At 49.9% G+C, this 17,712-nt stretch overlaps 1 protein-coding gene across 1 annotated transcript; it reads right to left on the minus strand.

Annotated features, from left to right (window-relative positions):
* Window positions 1-2,020: 2,020 nt before the first annotated feature.
* On the minus strand, window positions 2,021-2,512 carry LOC136538888 (putative ripening-related protein 6). Its single transcript, XM_066530821.1, has one exon. The coding sequence runs from the start codon at window positions 2,510-2,512 to the stop codon at window positions 2,021-2,023; it is 492 nt and encodes a 163-aa protein (XP_066386918.1).
* Window positions 2,513-17,712: the final 15,200 nt, after the last annotated feature.

The raw sequence follows: 17,712 nt of genomic DNA on the forward strand, positions 1-17,712 counted from the left end.
TCGTGGAGAGCCCGACGACCAACTTCAAAAATCGCCCGGACATGGTACACTCCATCCCACCCTCTCAGTTCATGAAATATCACATCCAAGGCCAGAATAGACATTATAGTGCATCCTTGTGAGGTTTAGACCTTGAACTTGAGAGCTTTGAGAAATTGGGCTATTGTTCCCTTTATATTGGTGATCGAGCTAGAGCACTTGAGGTCTTCATAACCTTCTAGTGAAGGCGTGGTGGCCTTCTAGATGACAACGCTCTGTTCTCTAAGCGACCTCGTATCGATGTGCGGGGGACGAGAAGACATCCCTCGTGTAGAGAAGCTCTCGACATCAAGATGACCAAAAGAGCCGGGTGACAGTGGTGAGACTTCGTGATTCACAGTACTAGCCTTCGATTGGTTAGTAGCTGCCTTGTGTGGCAAATCCAACACCGTGACCGGGAGCATACCTCAGTGGAGCTCTCAACGTAGATTATGGGTCGTAGTTTGGCAATCGATACAACAAGATATATCGCCACGTCTCAAAGAGTTTACCCTCTATAACTTCAACTATTTACTATGTTTATTGTTTTCGCTTGTGCTTTGCTTTTGTGGCATTTACCTCTCTAGATTAGATATAGACTTAGTTGATAGGATTGCCTCTAGGTTGCTAAACTTTTTTTAGAAATGAGGGTAAGTTAGAGCGCACAAGAGAAAACTTAAATGAGCATGTCGTTGGGCCAGGGGTGGTTTATGGTTTTTCTAGTCGTTAGTTTAATTTGGGCCCTAGAATTTAAGTTTAAATTAGACATATAATTTAACCACGTACTCCTGGAGGCTCACGGGACTTTATTACAACTGCTAACATGACAGAAGCAGGGAAAAAGACAAGTGGCTACGATATCACATTATTAGAGTTTGTCATACTTGTCGATTAGTCCAGTTTACGGACAGATCGAGCTAAGCTAGGTTATCCCGTGTCAACGATGACAACCTTTAAATGGTACGCTCGAGGTAAGAAAATACGTTAGTGTGGACTCAGTTCAATTTATATGGTGGTAAATCTGAATAAGGCCTTGTTTAGTTCTCCTCCTAAAGTTTACTCCATATCCCATCAAATGTTTGGACACATGCATGCAGTATTAAATGGAGACTAAAAAATAACTAATTGCACAGCTTGCGACTAATTTGCGAGACGAATCTTTTAAGCCTAATTAGTCCATAATTTAACAATGTGGTGCTACAATAATACATGTGCTAATGAAGAATTAATTAGACTTAATAAATTCGTCTCGCGGATTACTGACGGATTCTGTAATTTATTTTTTTATTAATATCCGAACACTCCATGCGACACCCCGTGTAACACCCGATGTAGCACTCCAAAACTTTACACCCTGGATTTAAATAAGGCATAATTTACTTTTATTCAGTACATATGAAATACTATTGAGTACTCCATAGTACTGTATATCTCATGTAAAGTGGAAGTGTTTGTGTCTACTGTCGACCAACTGAGTCAACAACTGGGCCGGAGCTCAACACGGCCCGCCTCTTCTTGCTTGTCGGCCGGTTTCACTGTCGACTACTCAATATGGTTGGCATCGTAAACAGATCCCAGATTCTCAAGTGAGCACAATCAGTTCTGATAGCCACATTTGAATGAATACCCGTCAAACAATGCGTGACGAACACACGCCACTGACTAAACAAACCGACGTTTCCAGTCTGGGACTACTGACAGCAACAACTGAATGAAGTTGCAAGTACCGAGTCGTAGTTTTATTCTGCCACTCTAGGAAAGAGAAAAGCCTCGAGAGTGGCTACCGACACACATCAACGACAACAAACCGTTCCGTCCCCATCGATCAGGAACACAACAGTCGATTACAGACTTGAGTTAAGTCGTCATCCGCACAGCAGGGTGCGTGACACACTCAACACAGACACAAACACAAACACAGCAGCAAATTCCCGGGGCACGCACGGGCGGCGCACACATCCTTGGCCGGCTTTGCCGGCCGATGACGGCCATGCGCATTCGATTAGGCGTCGGACCAGATGACGGGAACCACGCCGATGTTAGAGTCGAGCCCGAGCGCGTCCCAGACGGCCTGGGACGTGTCGACGATGTTGTTCTTGCAGCCGTGGTGGGAGTCGCACTCGTCGACGACCCGGGCCACCACGGTGCGCCCGGTCTGCGTGCTCGTGATACGGATGGGCTTGAAGCACCGGCTCCCGCCCGCGTACCACCCCGTGGACAGCGCCGTGATCAGGTCCTTGTTGCTGTGGTAGTGCCCGTCGCACTCCGATGGGCCTCCGCCGGACCCGCCCTTCTCAAACGAGTTCACCGTCATCATCGCGGGCGTACCACCGTTGGGCGACACGGCCGGGGACGAGCAGCGGTGGTCCTTGTGCCGCGGCAGGGCCGAGTCCCCGCACGGGTCCGGGTCGTGGTGGTGCCGGGCCACGGCGCACCACGACGCCTGCAGAAGCAGGACAGCAACGGCCAGGAACGCAAGCTTGGTGCTCGCCATTATTGCTGTGCGCCCCTGCGCTGCTTGCCTGCTTTTGGCTGGCTTACTAGATTTAGCTAGCCGTGCGTGCACTTGCTTCAGCTATGAGCATTGAGCGGTTTAAATAAGCAGGCGCGTGCGGCAGGCCAGGGATAGTATGCAAGTGTCAAATAGCACCTCTTGTTTGAGGACTGCGATACGAATCCTTTTCTTTCTTACTTAGACAAGTACGATACTCTTCCGGTACACTCGATAGCCGATAATACCAGGACAAGTTCGCTGCAACAAGGATGCTTTTGGATTTGATGGTGTCGCTAATGTGTTACGACGGTAATACCTAAGGGGTAGAAAGTGTGAGAAGGTCGGCCGTCGACCGTTACGACACGAGCGATTCGCCGGAGTACTAGATTTGCTGCTACATACAAGTTTTAAAGTTTCCTGGCCTTTTCCGTCATGCCATCTCGCCCCGGCCTCTACTGAATTTAGCACGGATGATAGTGATTTGTGTGCGTTCAAATTTTGATTGAACTTGAGGAAACTACGTTATGAACCTCAGGAGCCAAATTTTCAGGTAATTAAGCCAACCAACTTATAACTTGACCGTTCGCTCATTCAAACTACGGTAAATTTGCGTTCGGGGTTAGCAGTGATCCTTAAATTTATCTCAGATTCTCACATTCAGATTCACACCCACTCAATAATGGAGATGAGTGGGATGTGTTTGCTTTAGCTCAAAAGGATGTTTTGCCAATCAAAATGTGCAAGAGAGTGAGCTAGAGCCAGCCTCAAGCCTTAAATAGGGAGCCCAATGCTCTACTAGCCGTTACCCACGGGGGCCTGACCAGACGCCCCTTACGGGCTGACCGGACGTGCTGCTCGCGGCGTCCAGTCGTCCTGCACCGTCCACGCGTCCCTCGACTTTCATCCATGGCCATTGATCCCCAACAGCGTACGCACGCGTGTTAAGTGGTGACCGAATGCGATGCCGTCCTGACCGGACGCGCCAGCCCGCGGCACCCGGTCACTGTCCAGAGAGCACCCGAGAGGAATTAATTTGACCGGACGCGTCCGGTCCACGGTGACCGGACGCGCCCGACGTCCGATCGCTGCCTCACCTTTTCCTTCGACCGCCGAGCTGTCCTGACCAGATGCGCCAGCAGTGGCACCATCATGTCCAGGTCACTGACTGCGCCTGCGTCCGATCGCCGCTACGTTTCTGCCCGTGCCTCGATCAATCGACCGGACACGTCCGGTCCCCACGTCCCGTCACAGGTAAGTGTCCCTTTTCTTCTCCTTTCTATTCAACCTTGCTTCCAACTTGCTAACCACCAAGTATATACCTCATGTGCACGTGTGTTAGCATTTTTTAAAGCATTTTGCAAGGGTTAGATGTTAGCACATTAGGTCCTAATGCATATGCATGAACAATATCACCTAGTGGCACTTGATAACCGTAATTACCGAGAATTTTCCCACTTAATAGTACGGCTATCAATCCTAGACCACTCACACCCTCTATGGTGTCTTGAGTGCAAACAAAAATGGCTCTATAGGTTATACCTTTGTCTTGAGCCCATTTTTATTTTTCTCTTTCTTCTTTTCCAAAGAGGAGCACTTGATCCATCTTTTGGCCATCACCTTCACCATGACCATCATCTAGCTCCACCACTTGGATTGGACCACCTTATCTAATTCACACACTTAGATCAAAGGTTAGTCCTAGGGTTTCATCAATTATCCAAAACCAAACTAGGGCATTCACCTCTCCCGGGGTCAGACCGCCTGGAATGGATAGGGAGTAGTTGAAGGCCATCGAGTAGGCCTGACAGAAGACAGACATGCACCACTCGCTTTGCTAGGATGGAAAGGATAGCCATCCCTCAGGACGCGGGATCTGGGGGCACGCGCTCAGCCCTGTGCATAGGCAAGACAACACTACCCAGCGGTGACGTCAGCTACGGCGCCACGCTGGCCACACTTAAACGCGACAAGGCAGGCATACGACTGAAATGTCCTTGTGTGGTTTTGGTAATTGAGTGACAACCTAGGTGGACTAATTGTGTTTATGTGAGATACATAGGTAATTAGTCCACAGGTACATGTGTGTGAGCAACATATGCCATGAAGGTGAAAATGGCTTGGAGATGTTGCAAAGCTCACACATGTGATGATGAAGGAGCTCATTGCACATGAGACATGACATTGAGTCATGTGATCAAGGTGGAGAAGATCAAGACAAGACTTGGCTTGATGGACCGGTTGCAAGCGTGAAGGGCAAGTCGGAGGCTTTGGAGCGATGGACCGCGTGGCGGTGAAGCTTGAGCAAGACTAGGTGCCGATGGACGAAGGCAACGGTGAAAAGCAAGTAAAGTCAAGATCGATGAACCAATATGATCACGTGATGATATGAAGTGGATCATATCATTGTTGATCGTGTTGATGCATGTGTTGCATCGACATTGAAGGAGATGGAATGGAATGCGCAAGGCAAAGATATAACCTAGGGCATTTCATTTCACCGGTCATAGGTGTGTAGAGAAGTTTATGACCGGGTTTAGGATAGATGGCCGTACTATCAAGAGGGGCAAACTTGTTTGCATATCGGTCATCTAGTGCCACTCGAGTGATCTAACTTTACATCGTCGCTAGGATTGAGTGGCGTGGCAAGTTGAGTGGCTAATCCTTTGAAAAATGATTGTGAAAATGCTAACACACATACACATGGTGGTGTTGGCACATTTACAAAGGAGATGAAGTTGGAGTTGATGTGGATCAACTCGGCGATGGAACGGAGGTGAGAAGGGTTCGGAACTCCACCGGCAGAGTGTCCGCCGTAGAGTGCAGACAGTCCGATGGTGCCACTGGTGCCCTGTTCCGAAAAGATAGGGTCTCACAGAGTGGACCGGACACTGGTCACATAGTGACCGGACGCTGGGTTCCAGCGTCCGGTTAGTAGTGGCAGTCAGCGGGAAGGCGTCGGTCTTCTACCGGACGCTGGCGCTGGAAGTGACTGAACGCTGACAGGGTGCGTCCGGTCAAGGTGACGTGTGATGACGCAGGCAGAGCAGTATTGCTAGAGGTGACCGGACGCTAGTGCTGTGTCCGATCGTGACCGACCGGACGCGTCCGGTCATGTCCGGTACCTTACTGGAAACGACCGGACGCTGGGGTTGCTGCGTCTGGTCAGTTCAAGCTGGTACGTCCGGTCGTCAGATGACTGTTGAGATCGGATGAACAACGTTTGAAGAAGGGGACACGTGGCGTGCATCGCATGACCGGACGCTGAGGTCTAGCGTCCGGTCGATCTGACCGGAGCGTCCGGTCGACCCGACAGTTGCTCAGTGAAGGGGTAACGGCTAGTTTAGCCCTTGGGGCTATAAATAGAAGTGGCCTTCGACCATGGCTGGTGTTGAGCACCTCGAGGGACTTTGTGTCCATGCTTGAGAGTGCTTGGGATCCCTCCATCTCACACATACTTGATAGTGATCATCCGATTATGTGAGTGAGCGATTCTAGTGCGATTGCATCGTGTGGTTGCATCGAGTGGCACTAGGTGATCGAGTTGCAAGCCGGTGGTGCTTGTTACTCTTAGAGGTTGCCACCTGCTAGACGGCTTGGTGGTGGTCTCCGTCGAAGCCCGCAAGAAGCTTGTGCGGCGCTCCGGAGAAGTGATTTGTGAGGGGCATTGTGCTCGCCCCGCGGGAGCCGCAAAGAGCAACTTTAGTAAAGCGTGTCATTGAGTTACCCTCACTTCCGGGGTAGGTTCTTGCGGTGCCCGACGTGCGGGCTTGGCGGGTGATGCCAATTAGCCGTCGAACCACCAAGTGAGCAGTCGACACAACAAGGACTAGCGTGTTGGCAAACACGTGAACCTCGGGAGAAAAATCATCGTATCAACCTTGTTCTTCCTGTTGGTTTACATCCCTGTTACACAAGCTTGCGATTATTTTCATATACATTAAGCTTGTGTTGTTGCTCTTGTGATTAGTTAGCTTGTGTAGCTTACTAGTTACCTTCTTGCTTGTGTAGCATAGAAGTAGCTTGCTTGCGTGGCTAATTTGGTTTGTGTAACCTTGTTAGTCACATTGCTTAGTTTATGTAGCTAAGTAATTTCACTCTCTAATTTGGCATTGGTTGCCTTGTTATTGAGCATTGCTAGTGAGCATTAGGTGGCTTTATGCTTTTGCTTACTAGCATGTGTAGGAGCTCTCTTGTTGCGTAAAGTACTAGTGGCATAGGTTTGTGTGACCTTGCTCCTAGAATTAGTTAGGTGAGCTCTAGCTAGCCCGACACCTTTGTTGCTTGATTAGTATCTTTGGAAGGTGCTAGAGAACATAGATAGAGGGGTGTAGTCTTGGCTAGACCGATCGTTTTAATTCCGCACTTGTTTCGGTTAGCTGACGCGATTAATTTTAGAAAAGACTATTCACCCCCCCTCTAGTCCGCCATCTCGACCCTTTCAACGACCCACCCACTATGGAATGGGTCGCACACCCTAGAATCGACCTCTTAAGGTCGTCCAAGCCAGCAGGAATCTCAACCTCCCCCCCCCCCGAGTCGAGGTCAACGATGCTATGACTAGGAAAGGCAACCAATGACCCAAGAACGTACATCTACCCCCTCACCATCGCCATGACTCCATCTCCGATTTCTAGAGGACAAGGACAATGACCACGACGCTAGCAACAAGCCCATGCCACACAGGATAGTTGGTGAACCACTACCATCCCCACAGTGCTGCCACGATCAGCATGACGACATCACATCAAGCCACGCCATGGCATGGGGAGCAAGGACACAACACCAAGCTCAGACGTGCTTCGACAAGGTAGAATGGATTGTCGTCCAAGACATGTAGCTTTCTCCCTCTCATGGGTTCTCGGCCACTCGGGTTGGGAGAACCTACCTCTCTTCTGTGACCTAGCCCCCAGACTCTATATAAGGGGAGCCAGCACTACTACAGAAATCTTAATGGAGGCGGACAAAAACGATTAATGGAGGCGGGCATTGCAACCATCTCCAATCAAAGGTCACGGTTAATGTGGATTAATGGAGGCGATTGTTTTGCCCACCTCCAAAAATAAATTAAAAAAAAGAAGGAAAAAGCCCACAACCTGAACCGGGCCTAGGCCTGGATCTGGGCTGCGCCGCCGCTGCTGCCGCTGCAGGGGGAGCTCGATCCACCGCAGGCGAGCTTGATCTGCCGCAGGGGAGCTTGATCTGCGCCGGGGGAGCTCGATCCGTCGCTGTAGTGGAGCCTGCCACCGCTGGAGGAGATCCGCACCCGCGCACATGGCCGGTTCCGCCCACGCCGAGGCCAGATCTAGCCTCCCCGTGAGCCACCGTCACCGGATCCGCCCACGCCAGGGTTGGATCCGGCCTCCCCGTGCGCTAGCGTCGCTGGATCTGCCCGCGTAGGGGCCAGATCTAGTGGAGGCGATGGAGGAGCGCCTCCACGTAGGGAGAGGAAGGGGGAGCGCCGCCACGCTGGGAGAGCGAGGGAGGAGAGCACCACCACACTAGGAGAGGGAGAGCGCCGCCACGCTAGGAGAAGGAGGGGTGCTGCCTAGCACGAGGGAGAGGAAGGGGAGCTACGAGGAGGGAGGAGAGAGTGCCGCCACACTGGGAGAAGGAGAGGCGCCTCCCGGCACAAGGGAGAGGAAGGGGCACCGCGAGGAGGGAGGAGGTCACTGAGGGAGGAGGGGCGTTGCTCGGGGTCATGAGCAGGGCACCGTTATCGGGCTCAGAGGGAGGAGGCGTGAGGAACAGTGAGGCATGAGAAAGAGTGAATGAGAAACCCTAAGTGCCTGTATTTATACTCGAAACAGTTATCGGGCCTCGCTTGGGCCTGTGGGCGTTAGCCTTTTTGGAGGTGGGCCTCATAGTGATCCCGACTCCGAAAATAGATTTATGGAGGCGGGCACCTTAAGACGACCACCTCCGAAAATAGGCTATTTTTGGAGACAGTTGTCTTAAGGCGCCCGCCTCCGTAAATCAATTTTACGAGGCGGGCAAACGCGACCGCCTCGGTAAATAAAAATGCCCGCCTCCGTTAATAGCCTAGCTTTTTAGGAAGCGGTTGGATTTTGTGTCTGCCTCCGTTAATGTTTGGGCACCGTCTTCTAAAATCATTTGTGTAGTAGTGTAGGCCTCCCTACCAAGGGAGAGCAACTCCATATCGATTCTCCCTGCCTCGAATCCCTTAGCTTACATACCACCATTGTAAGTCCTTTCCGTAAATCGATTTTACGAGGCAGGCAAATGCGACCGCCTCGGTAAATAAGAATGCCCGCCTCCGTTAATAGCCCAGCTTTTTAGGAAGTGGTTGGATTTTGTGTCCGTCTCCGTTAATGTTTGGGCACCGTCTTCTAAAATTATTTGTGTAGTAGTGTAGGCCTCCCTACCAAGGGAGAGCAACTCCATATCGATTCTCCCTACCTCGAATCCCTTAGCTTACATACCACCATTGTAAGTCCTCAGAGCACTTGAACCGAGGAACACGAACTCGCCACCCTCTCTGAGACTGGACGTAGGGCTCCTGCCTAAACCAGTATAATTTCCTTATGTCTTGAGTGCTACCATCGTCCTCCTAGAGCAGCACGGCGCATATAAATATACTCGTCGGTCTTCAAAACACCGACAAGACTACATGTACATTATTGTTAAGGAGTTTCAATAATTTTTGAACTAATTTACTTTTTTGTAATTTTAATGATTTATGCATAGTTAGAGAAATTGTAATTTGTTGGGTGCCAACTGGCAAAGAAATTGCACAACCCCTAAGAAAATAGTAGTTTTTCTTGATGGTTAAGAATAACACTCAAGAAAATTACCAATTTTCTTGACTGTTTATACTAAGTACACTCAAGGAAATGTGTAGTTTCCTACGTGTAGTTCCCTTGGTCCTTAGAAACCGCCAAGAAAACATCCATATTCATTGGTGAGGTTTACATTAACCCTCAAGGAATACATATTTTCTTGGAGACCTACGCCCACAACCAAGAAAAGTGCATTTTTGGCACTTAAGAAAATTCTTTGCCCTTAAGGTAATTCAGGATTCTGGTAGTGGTAATTTGCCATAGTAAAAAATAGCAAGTATAAGCATAATTCTCTACATCTAAGTATTTGTAGGGTCCAATTTCAGTCAGCCATGATAGTAGCTCTTTTCTTTTTTTTGAGAACTTGCATTATTGCAATCATTTCATTAAGAGAAAGATAGTAGTTTCGTTGTAGTAGCAACATATATCCTATAGTAAGATATATCAACACTAGCTCCTCTAGACAACAACACTAGTTGGGGTATGAGTTTCAATTTCTAGCTCCAGCCTTGGAATACCTACTTGTTAACTTAAATCGTAAGAACGGACGAACACCCTAACTTCTTATGATCATGCTCTAGCTTTCCAGACGTACCACATTTGAGTTACTCTTTGAAGTAGACATGAAATTCTGACTACTATTGTTTCTATCATCATTTGCAATCTGTTTAAGACGGCGGTAAGTGACAGGAATGCCAGAATGACCACCCACGGCGCTAGAATGCATAGCCGAAATGATCTTCTGCTGCAGGTCCAGATCCTGACCAACCCAAACTCGCTGCTTATAACGAAGCAAACCATCCCGCATGGTATAGTGAGGAACTGCATTTGGGTCGACTGCCAACTTGGTCATGAGCTCCTGAACATGACTGTCAGCAACATATGAGTGGAAACCTCTGAAAGCCGTTGTGGCTGAGCAACAGATATTGCCACACACTAAGAACATAGTTGGCCATGCAGCCCGAGCCCGTCGGCCCGGCCCAAGGCCTGTTTTTTTTGCCCGGCCCAAGCACGGCCCGGCACGGAGGCTAGCGGGCCCAGTCTGGCCCGGCCCGAAGATCCGGTCTTCTCCGCGCGCGGCGGCGGCTTCACGAGTGGCGGCGCGACCCCGAAAGGTGGCGTCTTCGCGTGGATCCTACGGGGGGCGGAGGGGCCTCTCCGGTGGCGCGCCACGGCCTCGCTCCTCGGCGATGGATCCGGTCCAGGAGCGCGGCGCGGGGACGGGGCCTCCTCCCCTGGTCAGATCCGGCGGCGGTGTGGTACGGGGACGCCGGATCCGCGCGGGGATGCAGCGGCGGCGGTGGGCTCCGAAATGGGCTCGCGGGCTGGCACGGCCCGTGAATCTGCTCGTGCTTCGCGGGCCGGCCCGGCACGGAAATCGGCCCATAGGGCCGTGCCTGGGCCGGAGGCCAGGTCCGTGGGCTGGTGAGGCACGGCCCGGGAGGCACAGCGTGCCGTGCCGGCCCGTTGGCTATCGGGCCGTGCTGGCACGGGGCCGTGCCGGGCCGGCCCGTTGGCCATCTATAACTAAGAAGATGACAGCCCAGAAAGAGCATCAGCAGCACGATTGTCAGAGCCTTGACGATAAACAATCTTATATTGCAGCCCCACCAACTTTGTGAAAACCTTTTGCTGCCAAGGAGTGTGAAGACACTGTTCAGTCAATTGCGCTCAGCTCTTGTGGTCTATTAATATAGTGAACTCGGCATGCTGGAGATAGCAGCGCCAATGGTCCAAAGCAAGCAAAATGGCCAAATCTTCCTTTTCATAGGTGGACAGACCTTGAGAGCGAGGACTCAGTGACTTACTCAAATAGGCAAGGGGGTGACCAGCCTGGGTCAAGACAGCCCCAATCCCACTGCTACTAGTATCTGTCTCAGCACAAAAAAGCTTAGTAAAATCCGGTAATGCCAACACCGGTGCCGAAATCAAAGCATTCTTCAAACTCTGAAATGCCTGATCATGCACTGAAGTCCAAGAGAAAATAGCACCCTTCTTGAGCAGATCATTCAGAGGCCGAGTAATGATACCAAAATACTGCACAAAACGGCAGTAATAACCAGCCAGCCCCAAGAAACTACGCAAGTCCTTGACAGATGTGAGAACTGAGCGGTAGCTCAGATGGCAAGGATCGCTGGTGTGCGTCCTGCCCGCCAGCGTTCGAAGCCTGGCTTCGACGCTGGTGTCTCACCGGGAACAGTAGTTCCCTGAATAATTTCAGTTGCCTCTCGCACAGATGTGCCACAATGGTTAAGTGACGTGCCCGCCACACTCGGAGTCTGGTGCTCTTCGAGGATCTCTCAGCTGCGTTCGTTGTCTAGGTATAGTTATAGGTTTGTTCGTATACCGTGTGTGTGAGGTGTGTGTGTGGTGGTGTGTGTCTGTATCCGAACAGATTCTACAGCTGTACTTAAGATGAGAGGCCAAAAAAAAAAAGTCCTTGACAGATGTAGGAAATGGCCATTGGGAGACTGCCTGCACTTTCTCTGGATCTGTCGCCACACCCTGCTCAGAGATCACGTGCCCCAAATACTTCAACTGCCACTGAGCAAAAACACATTTGGACAGCTTCACTTGCCATTGGTCTCTCTGCAACAATTCTAGGACCTGACGCAAAAGAGCGATGTGCTCTTCAAAGGAGCGACTATAAATCAGGATGTCGTCAAAGAAGACCAGGACTCCCTTCCGAAGTAAGGGTGCCAGAGTTGTATTCATCGACTTCTGAAAGGTGGATGGCGCGCCAGTCAAGCCAAAAGCCATTACCCGAAACTCATATTGGCCCGAATGGGTCTGAAAAGCAGTCTTGGGCTCCTCTCCCTCTTGTAAACGTATCTGGTGATACCCAATAGTCAGATCCAAGCATGTGAACCAAGAGGCACCAGTGTGTTCATCAAGCAACTCCTCAATAACTGGCAATGGGTGCTTAGCTTTAGCAGTTATGGCATTTAGGTGCCTGAAATCGACACAGAAATGAAACGTGCCATCTTTCTTCTTGACCAACAATACCACAGAAGAAAAGGGGCTAGTGCTGGGTTGAATGATGCCTGATTGAAGCATTTCAGCCACCTGACGCTCAATCTCATCCTTAACCGATGGGGGATAGCGGTAAGGCCGCACCTGAACTGGAGTTGCACCCGGGGTCAACGGAATAGGATGATCAAACTGACGAGCAGGTGGATATCCAGTAGGTGGAGCGAAAACCGACTGATACTCATTAAGTAGCTGGGACACTTCAGGTGGCAACGCTGGTGTGGAAGGAGTATCAGAATCAGAGTACACGGCCGCTGAATGACTGATCCCACTGGCAGTTCAGTTAACTGGCCCTGCAGACGCACAGAAGACTGACCATACGGCAAAATCAACCACTTATGCTCCCTGTCCCAGTCAATCTGCATCAGACTATAAGAAGCTAACCAGTCCATGCCCAAAATCATATCATAGAATGGTAAAGGCATCACAAGAAAGTCAGACTGAAACACAGTATCCTGCGCTTCCCACTGCAAAGCCCGAAACCCCAGAGAGCAAGGAACCAAACTGCCATCAGCAATACGAACCTTCGGTGCATTTGTCAGCTGAGAGCTTCCAGAAAGATGAACTGCCAAGGACTCACTGAGAAATGAACAAGAGCTACCAGAATCCACAAGAATAGTGGGGATCGCCCTTGAACCGTACCACTGAATAAGATGGCCTGGGCTGGGGGCTGACCTATGGTCGCTGCAAATACCTCCACGGCCAATACTTGGTCCTAAACAGCATTGTCATCACAACAGTCATCGCTATCATCATCATGACAAAGATCCCATACCTCTTACAACACAAGTACTTGAATCTTCTCAGGACAACAGTGATCACAAGACCACTTCTTGTCGCTGCAGAAGCTGAGGCCCCGGGCGTGACAGTAGTCCCTCAGCACGGCCAACTTAGCATCCACAGTGGGCGAACGCCGATCATCAGAGGCCGCAGCACCAGCTGGTACCCGGACACCCTTGTCCACCAAAGGTGGGGTAGGCAATGGCATTGTCCCCTTTGGTGGCAGCTTGGGAAAGCTGTAGCCGTCTGACCGCCTTCCATCACGTCGCTTGGATGGATCCACCAGTTCCTCCTGTAACAGAGCCAAAACCATAGCAGTATCGATAGAAGTAGGGCGCTGCATTTGAACTGCAGAACGAATATCATCTCGAAGACCATCAACAAACTTAATGGCATAGAACAGAGGGTCAGTGTTCTTGTCATAGGCCAACAACTGATCTACCAACTTGGTGAAACGGTCTGCATACTCCTGCACTCCAGCAGTTTGCCGGATATGCAACAGTTGCCGTAACAACACCTCATGCTGTCCTTTACCAAACCGATCTAAAAGTAAGCGGCAAAACTCCCCCCAATTTCCCGACCTAAAGCTTGGATCTAACGACTGCAGACAGCAAGCCGCTGCCCCCGACACCTGCATCGTGGCCACTCTAATCCACTGACTAGGTTCCACAAAGTACATCTCAAAATAGTCCTCACAACGAGAGATCCACAGCTTAGGATTCTCTCCATCAAACCCAGGAAAATTGAACTTAGGGAGTTTGCTATTGTGATGGTGGTAACCCCCATGATTCTGATGATCCCTTCATGGCTGCTCCCGAACTGGTCCATCCCCGATCTGAAACTTACGCCCTCCCTGCTGAAGAACCGACCCTGACAATGGGCGGTGCATGCCCGGGAACGGACGCGGCAGAGGAACCGGCATCGGACCCAACTGTAAGGTAGCAGCAGAGATCGGAATCGTACCCTTGACCGGAGACTGAGTCGAAGACTCGAGTCCCCGGTGACGAAGTTCGATGTGGGGCCCAATAAACGGGCTAGCAGCCTTTTTCCCGGCGGACAAGGACGCGATGCCCACGCCCGGCTGATGCAGGATGCCCGCCGGTGCCGATGGACCAGCGTCGAGCGCGGCATGGCTCACCGTCTTGCGCAACGCCGTCATCTCTTCACGCATCTTCTCCACGGCCTCCTCGGATTTGCGGATCGTGCCCATCTCGAGACGCAGCTCCTTCACCGACGCGTCGATCGTCGGCTTCTAAGTGTCGAACACCTAGGCTGCATCCTCTAGCTTGGTGAATCACTCGAAGATGAAGCTCTCCACCGACCCAATCCGTCGGCCCAGCAAGAACTCCACCTTCCCCATGCGGCCCTCCAAGGCCGAGCGCAGTGCCTTCATCTCATCGACAAGCAATTTGGTGTTCGGATCCATGGCCCCAAGCTGGCGGCGAGATCTGGTGTAGTGGTCGTGATCGATTTGGTGTGGCTCCAGGGTAGTGGCTCGGATCTACTCGCTACACTCGTCACCGATCAGAACAACCTCGGCACGCAGCGGCGATCAACCTGCCATCAATGAGTAGAGGGAGAGAAGCAATAGGGGTAAATAGGTCAGGGTAAATAGGGCATTTCGCATGCTCTGTAGGCCTTCTCAGGCTCACTACCACGCTAGCGTGCCCACCTGGCGTGTCATGTCAGCAAAAATGGAAAAAACGTGGAAGGTTCACTGTTTACTATGGCAATTGTATAGGAGCGCGTATAAAAGTGGCAAATGAAGGAGTGTCATCCGTAAGGATGGCAAAAAGTTAAAAATCTCATTCAGGTAAGGTTCATTACAGATAGTTAATACCCCTCCTCCAAGCATGTGCTATAACAAATGACTCACGCGCACACACATCTCCAGCTGGGCTTCACACGTTGACCCAATCAGGCCCAAACACCCGGCTGCTTCCGGCCTTGGCCCGCTTGACTCTTTCTCCATCTGGATGCAGCGGCTGGCCCTCCTGTAGCTCGTCCGGCACGGTCCTAGGGACAGCCGACGTAGAGATAGCAGTCCTAACATCCCACCAGCCAAGCTCCACGTAGGGGAGGCTAGTGCTGGCCAGCTATGGCTGGCCGCTAGCCACCAAAGGCAGCCAGCCGGAGTTTGTTCCTCCATATTCGCCATCCCTCTCCTCATCAACTAGAGCACCTCGAATCTTCAAGGCCTCGCAAGTCGCAACAGTCAAGGCAAACCACCAACGATAATTCTCTGTTGCGCGTCCGAGCATGCGGGACTGTTCGAGAGCATGGGCTACGTGGCCACCGACGACGAGGTGTCCCGCATGATGCAGGAAGTTGACGCCGACAACGATGGCTACATCAGCCTACGCGAGTTTCACCACGCTCATGGAGTCCGCCTCCGCCGATGCTGTCGAGGAGGACCTGCACTACACGTTCATGGTCTTCGACGCCAACAGCAATGGCTTCATCACCCCGCGCGCCGAGCTCGCGTTCGTCTTGTGCAGCCTCGGGGTCCGGGAGTCCGCTACCGTCGCACAATGCTGCCGCATGATCCAACGTGCCGACCACAACGGGAACCGATCTGAGTTTGCAAATTAAAGGACACGCACGCGGGAACTGCGAGCGTCGTGAGGGAATACGCGCGGGGTAGGTGGATGGCTAGCGGTGCCGGTGAGCTATATCTAGCATGCGACAACGTACTCCGGGATAGATGGCTTGTTAAGTTGTTATTTTATAACACGAGATACAATTCAATACCTGTTCAACTCTATTTTTCTCTCAAAATACTTCAATATAGATTCCACGACACAGATAGTTTTTCTCTTGAGTTGCTCTTACGACAACTAGTCAACTAGCTCTAGAAATAGGGCGACCACCATTAGGAACCAGATTTTTAGCTGCAGCCTTATGACAGCTGCCTCTAGAAATAGGGCTATTGTACGGGCGCGGTTGACATAACCTACTACCAGTCAATATATCTATTTCTAAAACTACCGCCAGTAAAAATAAGATCGACCATTTCTACTAGTGGTCGTGTTATATAGACCGCCAATAGAAATAATTTCGCAGTTTTTAGGCACTATGCTTGACGTTTACTTTTGTGTACCACCAGTGAAAAAATATGTGGCGTTAGTAGTGAAAACCGTTTTCTAATATATAAATAGTACATGTGTAACAAACCAGTTGTGATAGTTTCCCAAGGCATCTCTACGGGTTATGATTGGTAGCATCAATTTCAGTTGATAATGACCACAATACCGGTATTAATGAAATCCATTATCTAAGAAAAAACCTGCAAAACCGATAGTGATGATGCTACAATCCCTCCGTTGTGTGACAAATCAAAGTCGTAGATGTAAAGATCATTTCTTTTGCAGTGAAGGATGAGAGGAAAAAAAGAGATACGAGCCTATAAAACTAGGACGTTGTGAATGTAAATGAATGATTGAAAAGAACAAATGACTCTAGATCTCAAATAAACATATTATTCTACTGACATCCCCAAGGGTCACATTTTCATATTTGAAAATTTCTGGATGCTTAAACCTGGCTTCCTTGATCTGGTCCTTCAAAATTGGTCCTTTCCCACCTTCCTTCAGGATAAGGCCAGAACCATCTCTAAGAAATTCAAGAACTTGAGAAGCTTCCTCAAATCTTGGAGTCAATCCTTCCCTAGAAGCTGAGCATTGCTAACATCTCCATGACTATTCAGTTCCTTGAAAACCTGGAAGATCACAGGGATCTAACTCTGGAAGAATGAAATTTTAGAGAAATTCTAAGGGGAAAATTATTGCATCTGTTGGAACTACAGAGAATATATTGGAAGCAAAGGGGGCTCTATCAAGTGGGTTACTCTGGGAGACGCTGGCACCAAATGTTTCCATGCCAATGCAACAATAAGGCACAGGAGAAATATTATCACTAAGTTGGCAACAGATGAAGGGGAGGTACACACTTCACATGCTAGTAAGGTACTGGTTATCTGGCAATCATTCAAACAAAGACTGGGAGCCTCTGAATTCAATAATATGCTCTTTGACCTTACCTCCCTAATTCAAATGCATCATGATCTTGGCGGGATTGAAGATAAGTTCACTAAAATTGACAGTGTGGTGAAAATGCTCCCTAATGACAAATCTCCTGGGCCTGATGGGTTCAGCAATGAATTCATCGAGAAATGTTGGCAAATAATCAAAAAGGACTTGTATGAGTTATGCTAGGAATTCCAAAATAACAATGTTTGCCTGCAGAGCATTAATTCCTCCTTCATCACCCTTGTCCCCAAAAATCACAACCCTTCTTGCATCTCTGACTATAGGCCAATGTCATTGCTCAATGCTTCCATGAAGATAATTACCAAACTCTTGGCTGATAGGCTACAGACCATAATCACTTCTCTCATCCATAAGAACCAATATAGATTTATCAAACATAGAACCATTCAAGATTGCTTAGCTTGGGCATTTGAATAGCTACACCTATGCCACCACTCCAGAAAGGAAATAGTCATACTAAAGCTAAACTTTGAGAAGGCCTTTGACAAAATTGAACACTCAACCATCCTGAAATTATTGGAAGCTAGAGGCTTTGGGCAAACTT

Source organism: Miscanthus floridulus, chromosome 2, assembly GCF_019320115.1.
Source record: "Miscanthus floridulus cultivar M001 chromosome 2, ASM1932011v1, whole genome shotgun sequence".
NCBI lineage: Eukaryota > Viridiplantae > Streptophyta > Magnoliopsida > Poales > Poaceae > Miscanthus > Miscanthus floridulus.